General features: G+C 48.3%; 1 protein-coding gene across 6 annotated transcripts in view; it reads right to left on the bottom strand.

The window, feature by feature from the left end:
- The window catches only part of MSLN (mesothelin), a 29,684-nt gene that overhangs the window by 2,625 nt on the left and 12,561 nt on the right, over positions 1-14,498 (bottom strand). Inside the window, exons 1-3 of one of the 6 annotated variants that reach the window (XM_037034585.1) lie at positions 3,115-3,239; positions 1,441-1,549; positions 551-638 (exon numbers count right to left, since the gene is read on the bottom strand). In XM_037034585.1, the coding sequence (XP_036890480.1) occupies positions 551-638; positions 1,441-1,512 (160 nt within the window). In that variant the 5' untranslated portion in view covers positions 1,513-1,549; positions 3,115-3,239. Of the gene's footprint in view, positions 1-550; positions 639-814; positions 938-1,005; positions 1,097-1,440; positions 1,550-3,080; positions 3,240-14,498 lie in introns of those variants that run through there. The other 5 variants (XM_037034588.1, XM_037034587.1, XM_037034589.1 and 2 more) reach the window with 5 other exon arrangements.

Raw genomic sequence — 14,498 nt, 5'->3', positions numbered from 1 at the left:
GGGGCTTCTGGGTGTGCCTGCTGCAGGCCCTACCACGGGGAAGGAGACAAATCCAGCATCTCCTGGGCCCCAGCCTGGTGCACACCCCACAGGTGTGGAATAGAGGGTCGGGTCCCTGTACGCTGTCATCATCACAGCTCCCCACGCCCCACCCCAGGCTAGGGCCTGCACCCCACCAGGGAGCACAGGCCTCCCTCGTCCTTCTCCCAGGACCCCACTGCTCAGGGCAGTCAGATGCCTAGCCCACAAACACCCTCCCTCTGGCCAGAGCCCCCATCACAGAGCTGCCCTAGTAGAGCCTGCAGCCCTACAGGGCAGAGCAGGAAGAGACGTGCCTGACAACCTGCCTGGAACTCAGGCACCCGCTGAGATCTGTGACACCTGTCAGAACTTGAGCTACCTCCCAAGGATGGGGGCACTGTTCACAGACCTGGGAGGAGGCATGGGGCAGGTAGAACCTCTCCTGAGGTCCCCACCCCCAAAGAACCCTTGGCTGCCCTCCAGCGCTCGTGGTCCAACCCTTTCCCGCAGCCCATTCCCAATTACTCACTGAGGCTGAGAAGCAGAAGCAGGAGGCCGCCCCAGGTGGGGGTTCCGAAGGACCCCAGGGTGGGTTGAGGACTCTGCAAGGCCATGGTCTATGGAGAACAGCCACTCTGTCATTCCCACCACTCACCCACCCACGGCCCTTTGCACAGCCAGTGAAGGGGTCTCAGAGCCCCAGAAGGGCACCAGGGCCAACCTTGTCAGACCCCTACAGCAATGTCTGGCACCTCCAGTCCTGTAGCCCTGCTCTGGGGACCAAACAGCCCACCTGGCCTACCCCTTCCAGGAAAGGGCCCCTCCTGCCCGGGACTGTGGAGTCTGAGTCAACTCTGCCCTTAGCTGTGAGGGGCGTGGGCAGGCAGACAGCTGGCCCCATCCCCTCTCCTGGCCAGGCAGGGCCGGGCAGAAGGAGGCAGGGCTGCCTTTGGCTCAGGCTGGCCTCAATTTCCCCATTCGCACCAGGGGAACTAAGCAGTCCAGGGCTGGAAGTCCTGCTGGGTGCCCCCCTCCACCTGGGGCTTCCCCCTGGTTGAGGGCAATCTGCCCCCTCCACACGCACACACAGCCACAGGTGCTGGCCTTTGTGCAAACCCAGGGCCCTGACAGGTGGACAAAGCTGGGTGGGGCCCACTTTCTGCTTTCCCTTCTGAAGTCCCTCTCAAAACAAAGGCCTGGGTGGGTGCCAGAGGGCGATGCTGCCTCCCACTTGGCAGCCCCTGGAGTGAGGCAGTGAGTGGGTAGGCATTCCTGTGCAGGGTGGGAGATCCCCTTGCACTTTCTACAGTGGGCAGATGGGTGGGGAGGGTCGTCCCAGAGTAGGGTGGGGCCCCTCCCAGGGCCCAGAGCTGGAGGCCGCAGGTGGCCCCGTGGGGCAGAGCCACTTCTCCCCCAAACCTTTGTCCAGGCCTGTGTTGGCCGCACCCAGCTCAGAAGGCGGGGGCAGGGGGGCGGGGGCCACACATTCATGCTTCAGCAACCCCTTTCAGCTGTGCAAATAACCAACCTGCAGGGAATGTGGGGGGTGGAACAGCAAGGTCCCAGAGAATCCCTTCCCCCTCCCCTCCCCCACCAGGCCCCAGAGGAGGTGGGAGTAAACCAGGCCCCAGACCAGAAAATAGGCAATGAGTGGGACCAGGCAAGAGCTGCACCTCCCTCTGTGTCTCCCCTCAGCCTGCACCCAGCATCTTGTAACCAGTTGCCCCCAGCACCCCAGGTGGGGCCCCCGGGAGCCTCTGCAAGCCACCATGGGCCCTGGAACCAGCATCCTTTCCTCCCCACCCAAGGCCAGGTTGGGGCCACAGAGACGCCTCAGCTCTTCTAAGGCTGCAGCTTTCAGACTGGCCAGAGCGCCACAATCCAGTCATGGCATCTCAGCCGGTTCAGGGCTTGGGCAGTTATGTGTGCCGTGGAAACAATTCCCAGGCAGTGCGGTGGGTCCCGGCAGGGGCGAGACAGGATAGGACCTGGCGTGGTCCCCTCTCTGACCCTGAGTCCTCCAAGACCAGCATCCACCTGGTCAGCTGTTACTCATGAGCCACCTGCACGCACACTTGGCACCCACTGCACGCCAAGCCCTGCTCAGACGCTGGGGCTGGAGTAGAAGAGATTCAGGCTCTGGCCCTGGATGTGGGGCCTGGCCACAGAAGGGCTGGCCCTGCCCTTGCCCTTCTGTCCCTGGTCCTGCTGTAGCCATCTGGGGTCTGAGTGGACCCTAAGCTCCTCAGAGGAGAGTACGAGATAAAGGTGACTGCCTGTGATGGAGGAACGGCCAGCTCCTCCCCCACCCTGAGACTCCGGAGCTCATGGCCTCTGGCAGGTGCTTGGCTGCAGGGTACTGGCAGAGGCTGTCCCCTGCCCCACGCACCTGTAGACTCTCCCACCCCAGCCCAACCTCAGCCCCCAAGGTCTGACCCTCAAGTGATGGAGTGTGAAGTCAGACCACATTCCCCGCCAACCGCAGGCCTCTCTGGAGAGGGCGGGCAGGGGAGCAGATTATGGGTTTAGGACAGATCTTAGACAAACCCATTCCGTGCAGCAAGCCCAGGGGCTCACAGCACGTTGGGAGCAGCCGGTACTAGGACAGAGCTGGTGCCCAAAGCACCAACCTCCGAATAGAGCATGAGAGGTGGGGTAGGCTCCTTGCTGCTCCCCAAATGCACTCAGGAGGGGGCATCCACGGAGGCAGAGGCAATGGCCGCCCCACCTCCCCCATCTTGCTTGTTTGGGGCTGGTCAGGGGCCCCTCCTGGGTAGGTCCCAGTACCAGCCTCAGCCCACTCCCTGCTCCCACCCAGAGCTGCTTGGCTAGAAGTTCCAGAAGGTGCTGACAGGGTTTTCCTGGCCCCCACCTCCCCGGGCAAGACCACGCACATGACCCAGACCCTGACCGGGCCGCTATCCACCCCCGAAGCCCCACGGATGAGGCTGTGGTCAGCCCCTCGTGAGCCTGAACACTGAGCTGGGTATGGGGAGACCCCTGGAAAAAAACCTGGCGTCTCCAGGTCCCTCCCCACGGTTCAGGTGGGCCCTGCTTGCAGTGGCTCTGATGTTTCAGAGTAATGGACCAAACCTGAACCTCCTCTGCCTTGGTTTCCTCAATCGGTAAGTGGGTGGTCAAGAGGCCAGCAGCCTCTCGGGTCTGTCAGGGAAAGAAATGAGGCATTTCTGATGCCGCTGAGAGCAGCACCACTCATGCTCCAGGAATGTATGGGTGGGGACCCCTCAGAGGGGCCGCCCAGGGAGGAGGGGTGCAGGGTGGAGAGCTGCCTCAGCCCTTCCCTTGGTGGGCGTGGGTAGATGTTCCGGGCTGACCGTCCTGTACCAGGCATGTGTTGGAGCCAAGTCCTTCCTTCCTGAGCTCTCACTCTCTCATTTCTCAGGTGGAGAAACGAACGCTCTGTGCCCTGGTAGTGTCTCCACAGGCCACCCCATAAACCCGTTCTCTGTGGTGGCCACTCAAAGTATCAGCCACAGCGTGGTTTCTTTTGAGTGAGTTCTGGGCTCATAGTAGTGAGCCAGGGGACGTCATATTGTGGACATCACCAGGGGGTGAAGTGGCCAGATGGGGGACTGCAACAGTCTAGGGGTTGGGGAGAAAAAGCCAACCCAGCTAGCCACAGTGAGCACACAGCACTGCCCTCCATGACGGTGGGGCCAGTGGGAGGCCCCCTGCCCCAGCACTGGCTATCTCCCAGACAGGAGGAGGAGGCCTCCTCCCCAGTGCTCTGGCTGCTGGCCACTGGGTGTGGACAACACACACCTCTGTTGCAGCTGGACTCCAGCACCTGCTCACCAATTTCCAACTTTAGACCATAGCTTTTGTGGTGTGACCTTGAAGCTGAAGTCCCTGGAAGCTCCCTCGCTTCCTCATAACCTCTCTGATGGTTTTGTGAACAGGAGTTCCCTGGAGGGGACTCTTGTGAATCTTATACCTGCAGAGGTTTGTGTTTGCAGAGCTGAGTGTGTACAGCTGCCCCATCTTTAACTTTTTCTATGGGCTGGGTTTTCTCTTTTTTTTTTAATCATTTTTTAAAGATTTTTAATTTATTTATCTTTAGAGGGGAAGGGAAGGAGAGAGGGAGAGAAATATCAATGTATGGTTGCCTCTCATGAGTCCCCTCCTGGGAACTGGCCTGCAACCCAGACATGTGCCCTGACTGGGAATCGAACCTCGATCCTCTGGTTCACAGGCCCTCGGTCAATCCACTGAGCTACACCAGCCAGGGCTAAATCATTTTTTTATTGTTGTTTGAATACAGTTGTCTCCATTTTTCCACCACCACTCTCCCCCGCTCCACCCACCCACACCTCCCACCCTCAATCCTTCCCCACTTTGGCTTTGTCCATGGGTTCTTTATAGATGTTCCTTGACGACTCTTTCCCTTCTTTTCCCCATCATCTCTCTCCCCCCTCCCCTTTGGCTATTGTCAGTTTGTTCTTTATTTCCATTTCTCTGGTTACATTTTGCTTGCTTGTTTGTTTTGTTGATTAGGTCCCACTTAGAGATGAGATCACATGGTATTTGTTTTTCACCACCTGGCTTGTTTCACTTAGCATAATGCTGTCCAGTTCCATTCATGCTGTCATGAAGGGCAGGAGCTCCTTCTTTCTTTCTGCTGTGTAATATGCCAAATGCAATTAGACCAAATGCTAATTAAGCAGGCATGCCTTGTTTTATTTTGCTTCACATATGCTGCTTTTTTTTTTTTTTTTACAAATTGAAGACAAGACCCTTTACCAGCAAAAAAAGATTATGAACTGCTTTGTCGTGGCAGTCTGGCACTGAACCCGCAACATCTCCAAGGTGTGCCTGCATGAAATTCAGTGAGGCTGCCAGACACAAGAGTCAACTTACGGAAGTTGATAGAGAAGTAAGTGCCTTTAAAAAGCCCTGTCAACAGACAATAATTGCAAAGTTTTGCACAGAATGTGAAAAACCCACTCCACAAAGGCCCTGGGGAGTGAACAAAAGTCAGATCTTGGAGGGGAATTGCTACCCAGGGGAAGATGCCAGCCTGGAGTGGTTTTATGTGTGTGTGTGTGTGTGTGTGTGTGTGTGTGTGTGTGTGGCTTTGCCCTGCAGGCAGCCAGAGGTGTGGAAGCGGGGGTGCCAGCACTCAGACTCTGCCTGACGCTCTTGCAGACCCTGCGTCAAGTGTGTGCAGAGCAGACTGGAAACAGCTCAGCCAAAGATGAAAAATGGGCCGAGACTCATTTCTCTGCCCGCCCCAGGAGTGGCAGAATTCACAGCCATAATCTAACCAAGTTCGTGGCCCACCAAAACCAAAGAAGAAACAGTGTTCACAGGAATATGACGATTCAGTGTCTATACAACACAATTGTTGCTATGTTCATGAGAAAATCCAAAAACATGCAGCGTAGGAAAAGCCAGGAAAGTGTGACCCATCCTTAAGGGAAAAGGACCAACTGAGGCCAATGCCAAACTGAGTCACTCAGCTATTGGAATGATCAGACAGGGAGTTTAAACTGGCTATTGCGACCACATCCAACGAGGTTGTGGGAAATAGGCTCTCATGAATGAGAGGTAGAAAAAGTTTTTTTAAGAGAACAAAAGAGGAAATTTTAGAAATGAAAGATTCAAACCCTATCTGGAAGATTCAAGCCCATCCACTGGAATTTTAAAAATTCAGTGGATGGGCTTAATAACAAGACTAATCACTTCCAGTTGAGGGTTAAGTGGGAGCTTCTCAACTGCACAGTTAAGTGGATTTTAAAATGCAGAAATTTCCTTTGTGTTTGCATCGAGAACAATAGTTTGAGCTCAAAAGTTCCAGCCACTGCAGATGTGGGTGGGAATGAAGAGTTCACTTCTTGTTTTAACACTGACAGCTGAGAGTGGTTGTTTTAACTCCTTGTTTTAACTCTGACACCTGCGTGAAGGGTGCCACTCGTGAGTCACGTAGCATTAGTTGTCAACGCGATGGCGACCCATCACATGTTTTGTATGTAAGCGCTATTTTCCCTTGTGATTTTAGGTTGTCGTCATTAAGAAACATTATCAAATCTGAAGCAAATGTTAAATTCCAAAAATACTCAGTGTTCAATAATTCAGATTAAAGGAAGGTCTTTGTGAAGATACTGACAAATGTTGAATTGTACACTTTTTTTAAAGAAATTCATTTATTTTTAGAGATAGGGGAAGAGGAGGACAGAAACATTGGCTGGTTGCCTCTTACACACCTGTTACTGGAGACCTGACCCACAACCCAGGCACGTGCCTTAGGTGAGGAGTTGAACCTGCGGCCTTCAGACTCGTAGGCTGGCACTCTATCCACTGAGCTACACCAGCCAGAGCAACTTGGACTCTAAATGGATGAGCTGCATGGTATGTGAGTATCTCAGTCAGCTGCTTTTAAAACACAGGTTGATGATCTGAACAGACACTTCACAAAAGAAGATGTGTGAATAACCGATCAGCACATGAAAATATGCCCAACATCATTACTCATTGGGGAAATGCAAATCAAAATCCTGGTGAAATATGCTACACACCCATCAGAATGACTAAATTCAAAAGGACTGACAAAGACAAATGTTGGCATGAATGTATAACAACTGGAACTCTCAAACACAGCTGGTGGAGGTACAAATTAATGTAATTGCTTTGGCATTTTTTTCTTTTTTTAAAATACATTTTATGTGAAAAAAATAAAATATAAAATATGTTTTATGGATTATGCCATTATAGTTGTTCTATTCCCTCCTTCATTTCCATCCACCCTGCACACCCCTCCCCCACCATTCGTTCCCCTTTAGTTTATGACCACGTGTCTCAAGTTCTTTAGATTCTATATTTCCCCTACTATTCTTGCCCTCCCCCCTGTCTATTTTCTACCTACCACCTATGCTACTTATTCTCTGTACCTTCTCTCCTCTTCTCCTCCTCCCACTCCCCTGTTGCTAACCCTCCATGCGATCTTCATTTCTATGGTTCTGCTCCTGATCTAGCTGTCCTCCTGGTTTGCTTTTGTTTTAGGTGTGGTTGTTGATAACTGTAAGTTTGTTGTCCTTTCACTGTTCATATTTTTTTCTTAGATAAGTCCCTTTAACATTTCATATAATAAGGGCTTGATGATGATGAACTCCTTGAATTTCATCTTATCTGAGAAGCACTTTATCTGCCCTTCCATTCTAAATGAAAGCGTTGCTGGATAGAGCAATCTTGGTTGTAGGTCTTCATGACTTGGAATACTTCTTTCCAGCCCCTTCTTGCCTGGAAGGTCTCTTTTGAGAAATCAGCTGACAGTCTGATGGGAACTCCTTTGTAGGTGACTGTCCCCTTATCTCTTGATGCTTCTAGGATTCTCTCCTTCATTTTAATCTTGGGTAATGTAATTATGATGTGCCTTGGTGTGTTCCTTCTTGGGTCCACCTTCTTTGGGACTCTCTGAGCTTCCTGGATTTCCTGGAAGTCTATTTCCTTTGCCAGACTGGGGAAGTTCTCCTTTATTATTTGTTCAAATAAGTTTTCCACTCATGGCTGTTCCTCTTCCCCTTCTGGTACCCCTATAATTCGGATGTTGGAATGTTTAAAGATGTCCTGGAGGTTCCTAAGCCTCTCCTCATTTTTTTGAATTCTCATTTCTTCATTCTTTTCTGTTTGGTCATTTTTTTTCTTCCTTCTGCTCCACTCCCTTGATTTGAGTTCCAGTTTCCCTTCCATCACTATTGGTTTCCTATGCATTTCCCTTAATTTCAATTAGTTTAGCCTTCATTTGTTCCTCTAATTTGTGACTAAAATCGACCAGTTCTGTGAGCATCCTGATCAGTATTTTGAACTGTGCATCTGAGAAGTTGGCTATTTCTTGGTCGCTTAGAGTTATCAGCTCGGGGGTTTTGAGTTCTTCTTTTTTTTTTTGTAAGATTTTATTTACTTATCTTTAGAGGGGAAGGGCAGGAGAGAAGGAGAGAAATATCAATGTGGGGAAGGGAAGGAGAGAAGGAGAGAAATATCAATGTATGGTTGCTTCTCTCTTGAGTCCTCTGCTGGGAACTGGCCTGCAACCCAGGCATGTGCCCTGACTGGGAATCGAACCATGATCGTGTGGTTCGCAGGCCCATGCTCAATCCACTGAGCTACACCAGCCAGGGCCACTTTGAGTTCTTCTTGACCCATGTTTTGGTCTGTTCATGCCTGTTACCTATGAGGAGCAGAGCCCTAGGTGTTCACCAGGGCGGGGCAATTCAGTCGCTGGGTTGTGATGTTGTATGTAGGTGCGGGGTCAAAGAGGGGCAATGGCAGTCCCCTCTGCTGCTTCCCACAAGCTGCTGGGGCCTGCCCCTGGGGTTGGTCTCACTGCTTGCTCCTTCACTGGTTTATCTGCGCGCGAATGTGTGACCGCGGTCAGCCTGCCGCTTTGAGCACTCCCTGGGTCCGCCCATTGCTACCCCACACCTGGGATCTTCCCACGGCTGCCTGCTCGCCTGGGTCTGGGGATCTGTCCTGCCCGACCCTGCTGCGCTGCTGGCTCCGCCCCTCTTACCAGTCCCGGTTGAACGGTTAGTTGTTGTCGGACTTCCATATAGTTCAATTTTCTGTGTTTGGCTGCGTTTTTGTTTACTAAAACTTTGTTGTCTTTAAACTTGGTTGTGGGAGAAGGCACAGTGCTTCCACCTACGCCTCCATCTTGGCAGAAGTCCTTTTTTAATTACGGTTTACAGTTAATATAATTTTGTATTAGTTTCAGGTGTACAGTATAGTGGTTAGACAATCACACACTTTACAAAGTGTACCCCCTCACGACCCACCTGGCACTGTACATAGTTATTATAATATTATTGACTACATTCCTTATGCTGTACTTCATAGCCCCGTGACTATTTTAGGACTTCCAATTTGTACGTCTTAATCCCTTTACATTTTCACCCAACCCTCTAAGCCCCCTCCTCTGTGGCAACCACCAGTCTGATCTCTGGCGTGAGTTGGTTTCTATTTTGTGTGTTTATTTTGCTCTTAAATTTTCGCATATAAGTGAAACCACATGGTATTAATCTTTCTCTGTCTCACTTATTTCACTTAGCATAATAGCCTCTAGGTCCATCCATGCTGTAACAAATGATAAGCTTTTATTATTTTTTTTCTTGTAAAGCGTATTTTATTGCTTATGGTATCACAGTGCTGCCATTTTTTCTATCCCCTTTTTTAAAATTTTTTTTATTTATTTATTTTTAGAGAGGGGAAGGAAGGGAGAAAGAGGAGAGAAACAACAATGTGTGGTTGCCTCTCATGCACCCCCTACTGGGGACCTGGCCCGCAACCCAGGCATGTGTCCTAGACTGAGAGTGAAACCAAAGACCCTTTGATTCAAAGGCTGGCAACTAACCACTGAGCCACACCAGCCAGGGCTTTTTTCTCCCCTTTATTTCCTTCTGCCCTGCACCCCCACTCCCACCAGCACCTCCCCCCTCCAGCTTAGTTCATGTCGATGGGTCGTACATATAAGTTCTTTGGTTTCTTCATTTTCTATACTATTCTTAACTTCCCCCTATTTTCTACCTACCATTTATGCTTCTTATTCCCTGTGCCTTTTTCCCCTCTCCCCCCTTCCCCTCCCCACTGATGACCCTCCATGTGATCTCCATTTCTGTGATTCTGTTCCTGTTTTAGTTATTTGCTTAAACCAAACACCAGTGATTTGAACCAAAAAAAGTGTTCTTTTTTAGGTTCAGTTGTTGATAGTTATGAGTTTGTTCATAGTTTTGATCTTCTTTTTCTTAGATAAGTCCCTTTAACATTTCATATAATAAGGGCTTGGTGATGATGAACTCCTGTAACTTGACCTTGTCTGAGAAGTACTTTATCTGCCCTTCCATTTGAAATGATAATTTTGCTGAATAGAGTATTCTTGGATGTAGGTCCTTGCCTTTCATGACTTTGAATACTTCTTTCCAGCCCCTTCTTGCCTATAAGGTCTCTTTTGAGAAATCAGCTGACAGTCTAATGAGAACTCCTTTGTAGGTGACTGTCCCCTTATCTCTTGCTGCTTCTAGGATTCTCTCCTTCATTTTAATCTTGGGTAATGTAATTATGATGTGCCTTGGTGTGATCCTTCTTGGGTCCAACTTATTGGATCCTTCTTGGGTCCATGTCTGCCTAGCCGCCATCTTGACCAGAAGTTCCACAACTTTTTCTTTTTCCCAAATAAATCCTGTTTGGTTATAAAAGCCCTACTTGATATTACTTTTCAGTAGACAAAACAAGCAAACAAAACGGACCCTCAGTTTAGCACCAACCCATAGGTCTACTAGCCTTGTCAGCACCTTGAGACAGCTGTCTCTCTGACGTCAGCAGCTTCTTGTCCTCTAGGAGTCTGATTTCCACAGACCAGGGTAGATGTCCATTCAAGATTAGGTGCCTGATAAGGTCCCTTCCAATGATGTTGGAGAGTGTTTTTTATCTGATGTTCTTCCCAATAACTAAAATCACCAGGTGCCAGTCAATGATCTTTAAAGTCTTTCTCTCCTGGGAGCTTGTTGTGAAAGGCAGTGGTTACCAATTTGGCATTTTCTTCAACTGACTCTATCAAACCTTGGCAATAGTGTAAAATGTCCCCTTTAAATAATGTCAGCTTAGCCCTGGCTGGGTAGTTTAGCTGATTGAAGCAATGTCCTGTACACCGAAAGGCTGTGGATTCAGTTCCCGGTCAGGGCACATTCCTAGGTTGCGGGTTTGCTCCAGGTCGGGGTGCATACAGAAGGCAACCACACGATATCTCTCTGTCAGATTGATGCTTCTCTCTCTTTTTCTTTCTCTCTTCCTCTCTCTAAAATCAATAAATAACCCTGGCTGGTGTAGCTCAGTGGATTGAGCACGGGCCTGCGGACCACACGATCGTGGTTCAATTCCCAGTCAGGGCACGTGCCTGGGTTGCAGGTCAGTTCCCAGCAGGGGACTCATGAGAGGCAACCATACATTGATATTTCTCTCCTTCTCTCCTTCCTTTCCACTCTAAAGATAAATAAATAAAATCTTTTAATAAATAAATAAATAAATAAAATCTTTTAAAAATAAATAAAAAATAAATAAAATCAATAAATATATCCTTGGGTGAGGATTAACAATAAATAAATAAATAATGTCCGCTCCTAAGTTCTTCATCTAAGTCCAGCTTAATGCACTATAATGATGCCAGGGAGCCAGAAAGAATGAGGCAGAGGTCTGAGTTTCCTATAGCCTTGACTTATTTATTTAATTTCCAACCACTGTGTACCTACCCCATATACCCTAGCAGTTGTCCACTACTTATTTTATAATGTTTATAGAATGAATCCTTTGAGGTGTTCCAGGGGCCCTTCCAAAACACTGAAGTTGTTCCTACCTATACTGAGATTATAACCCTTAAAGCCTCAAGGTCTAATGAAAACTGAGAAATAATCAGTTAGCACTCTCTAGCTTGGCAGATTTATGGAGGCATTTTATGACCTCTAGAAACATGTTCTATAGTCAGGAAAGTCAGTTATATTAACATTGGCTTATTTTTGTAAAAGCCAGGCAAATCAAGACATGTCTGTTTTATTTAAATCAATAAAATTAAGCTAGCTTTCATTTACTAAGGATGAATCCTAGATCACATGAACTTGAAAAGCATTTGCGTTAGTTTCTATATTTCTGAGAATGTTAGAATATTCAACCCTTACAAGTACTTGCCTTTAAAAATTAATTTTAACAGTACCATCCAGAAGCAGAAAATTGTCGCATTTACAACATACGCTAACAGACACACAGGCAGACACAAACAGGACAGCTGGATCCAAATTTTGTCTTGGAGGCATTTACAATTTGTATCTGTCCTTGGCAAGCCAAGTTCCACGTGACTTTCCCCTTTCAAAATAAGGACGGCCATATTCGATACCTCAGAGAACTGGGTTGACATCTGAAGCACACCATGGCTTGATCCCTGTGTCTCCCATCCAAGTACTAACCAGGCCCGACCCTGCTTAGCTTCCGAGATCAGACGAGATCGGGCGCGTTCAGGGTGGTATGGCCGTAGACTGATCCCTGTGTCCAAATCCTCTTTCTGAAGCTTTGAGAGATCAATTAAATCTGTTTCCCAGTCATTCTGCCTAATTTTATAACTGGCTTTTTTCTAATTGTGTACACAAAAGATTCATTTAAACATATCGAAGGATTCTTATCTTGGCCAGCTTCGTATTAATGGGAGGCTGACCGTCATGGGCCTCGTTGGCCTGGGAGGCGTGATTTTCCATGTTAATTTCGAGATCTGCAGAGTCTGAATAAACTTCTAAGGAAACCCAGCCCTTATGTGCACGTCTCCGATGAGCCGAATGCAGTGCATATCCTCACAGGGCTGCTTTACACCCTAGTGGGAACTTTTCTCAGACAACCCACAAAGATTCTTAATCACCTAAGAATACCCAAGCAAGGGCCGGCAAGAGCCTACTAGCTGCTCCTTGAATCACAAGGCTTTGCAAGGCATGGGTCCCTCTCTCAGGTCCCTTTCTCAGGGTGAATCCATTCCAGGGCACCCTGCCCTTCTACCTCGGGCTTCTCCGGAATCATCTGTGCTACTGTGCCGAACAACTCCTGGCGCCCACCTCCATCACTCCTGAAGTGGGGGTCTGAACGGTTATCACCACCCCATTGGCTACTGAGGCTGAGAAAGCAAGTGTCCTTTCTCTTTCTGAGCTAAAAAGAGTCCGTCTCTCACTTAACCAGCAGATGTTGCTCAAAGTCTCGGTAAGCAGCCCAATTAAAAAGCCAAAATTAAAAGAAGCAACCCATTTTTTTTCCTTTCCCTGGGTTATAGCAATCCGTATCCACCACCAAGGATTTTCTAAGAACAGCTCAAACAAACCCATAGCCTGCTACTTGAAACACGGAGGCCTGAAACTCCAAGAGAGATTCAGCCAAGTTCACTGGATGCAAAGCAGGGCAACGGTGGAGCACAATAGGTACCCCCTGCTACCTAGCCGCGGGCCCAGACCCACAGGGTGGTCCTGGGTGGGCGTCTCCCAAATCCTGCCACACTGTGCCAAGTAAATTTTGCCCTAAGAAATGCCCAAACCTGTAGAGAATTTTTGTGAGTGTACGTGAGCCAAATGTACAACATGTGCTGAGGAGCAAGACCTTAAATGCTCCTGGACTGTCTTATGTAAATGAATGTCTTTCCTGTACCTAGAGTAAACCTCAATGAAACTGATTTAAAAATCAGTAGCATAACAACTGTCGGTGAGGCCCTGCAGAAAGCTAAACCCTGCGCACTGCTGGTGGGAATGCAAGCCGGTGCCACTGCCGGAAAACAGTGTGGAGCCCCCTCCAGAATGTAAGCGCAGAATGACTACTTGACCCACCGATTTAAGGTATTTGAGAGATCTGACAGCAGGGACCCAGACACTCGCATAGCCATGTTCATAGTAGTGTTTACTCACAAGAGCCGAAGGTGGAAAAACCTAAGTGTCCATCGACAGGTGAGTGGATGAACAAAATTTGGTATATACATACAATGGAATATTATTCAACCATAAAAAGAGAGAGGGGAAGGGAGAGAGGAAGAGAAGGGGAGAAATATTGATCAGTTGCCTCTCATACACACCCCAATAGCAGGGGCAAACCCCGTTACCTAGGCATGTGCCCTGACCAGGAATCGAACCAGTGACTTTGCTTTGCGGAAGGACACCTAACCAACTGGGCCACACCAATCAGGGCTAAGAATGGAGTTTTGATATGGGCTACTATATGGGTGAACCTTGAAAACATTATGCCCACTGGAAAAAGACACAAAAGGACAAATATCATGCGACTTCATTTACATGAAAGGTCCAGGTTAGGGAAATCCACACAGACAGAAAATATAATAGGGGCTGCCGGGACCGGGGTAGGCAAGGGAAAGCAGGCAAGCGTTCAGTGAGTGCTGAGTTTTGTTTGAGAAAATGTAAAAGTTCTGGAGACAGGTGGTGGTGATAACCGTACAACACTGGGAATGTGCTTATGCAACTGAATCATACCCTTAAAAACGATTAAAATGGTAAATTATATTTTACCACAATAAAACATCAATAGCACTTCTTTGTGTCAGCAGTAATAACAAATTTAATAGAAAACATGTCATTTCTAATAACAACAAAATCCACAAAGTCCTAGAAATCCACCTGACAATGCAGACGACCTTTCTGTGAAACAGCCCTGCCTGATAAAGAGGTTAGTACTCCTGAAATTACTCTATAAATTCAATGCAATATCAATAAAAACTCTAGGGGATTCTTTTTCAGGAACAAAACAAATTCATGCAAAAAATAAAAATAGATATCTGTGATCTCAAAAGCAGCAGCAAACTCCCAGATATTAAGACAAAGCCATAGTAAGATAGAAACAGGCAAAGGAACGGACCAGAGACTCTAAGCAGAAAATACCCATGTGGGGTACGGAGACCCCACACGGGGACTCTGTACCTGAGAAGGGCAGTCTGAAAACAG

Source organism: Sturnira hondurensis, unplaced genomic scaffold, assembly GCF_014824575.4.
Source record: "Sturnira hondurensis isolate 20B ecotype Veracruz unplaced genomic scaffold, ASM1482457v3 Scaffold0022179, whole genome shotgun sequence".
NCBI lineage: Eukaryota > Metazoa > Chordata > Mammalia > Chiroptera > Phyllostomidae > Sturnira > Sturnira hondurensis.
Note: the sequence above shows the minus strand (reverse complement) of the source record. Positions and strands in the feature narration are given on the sequence as shown.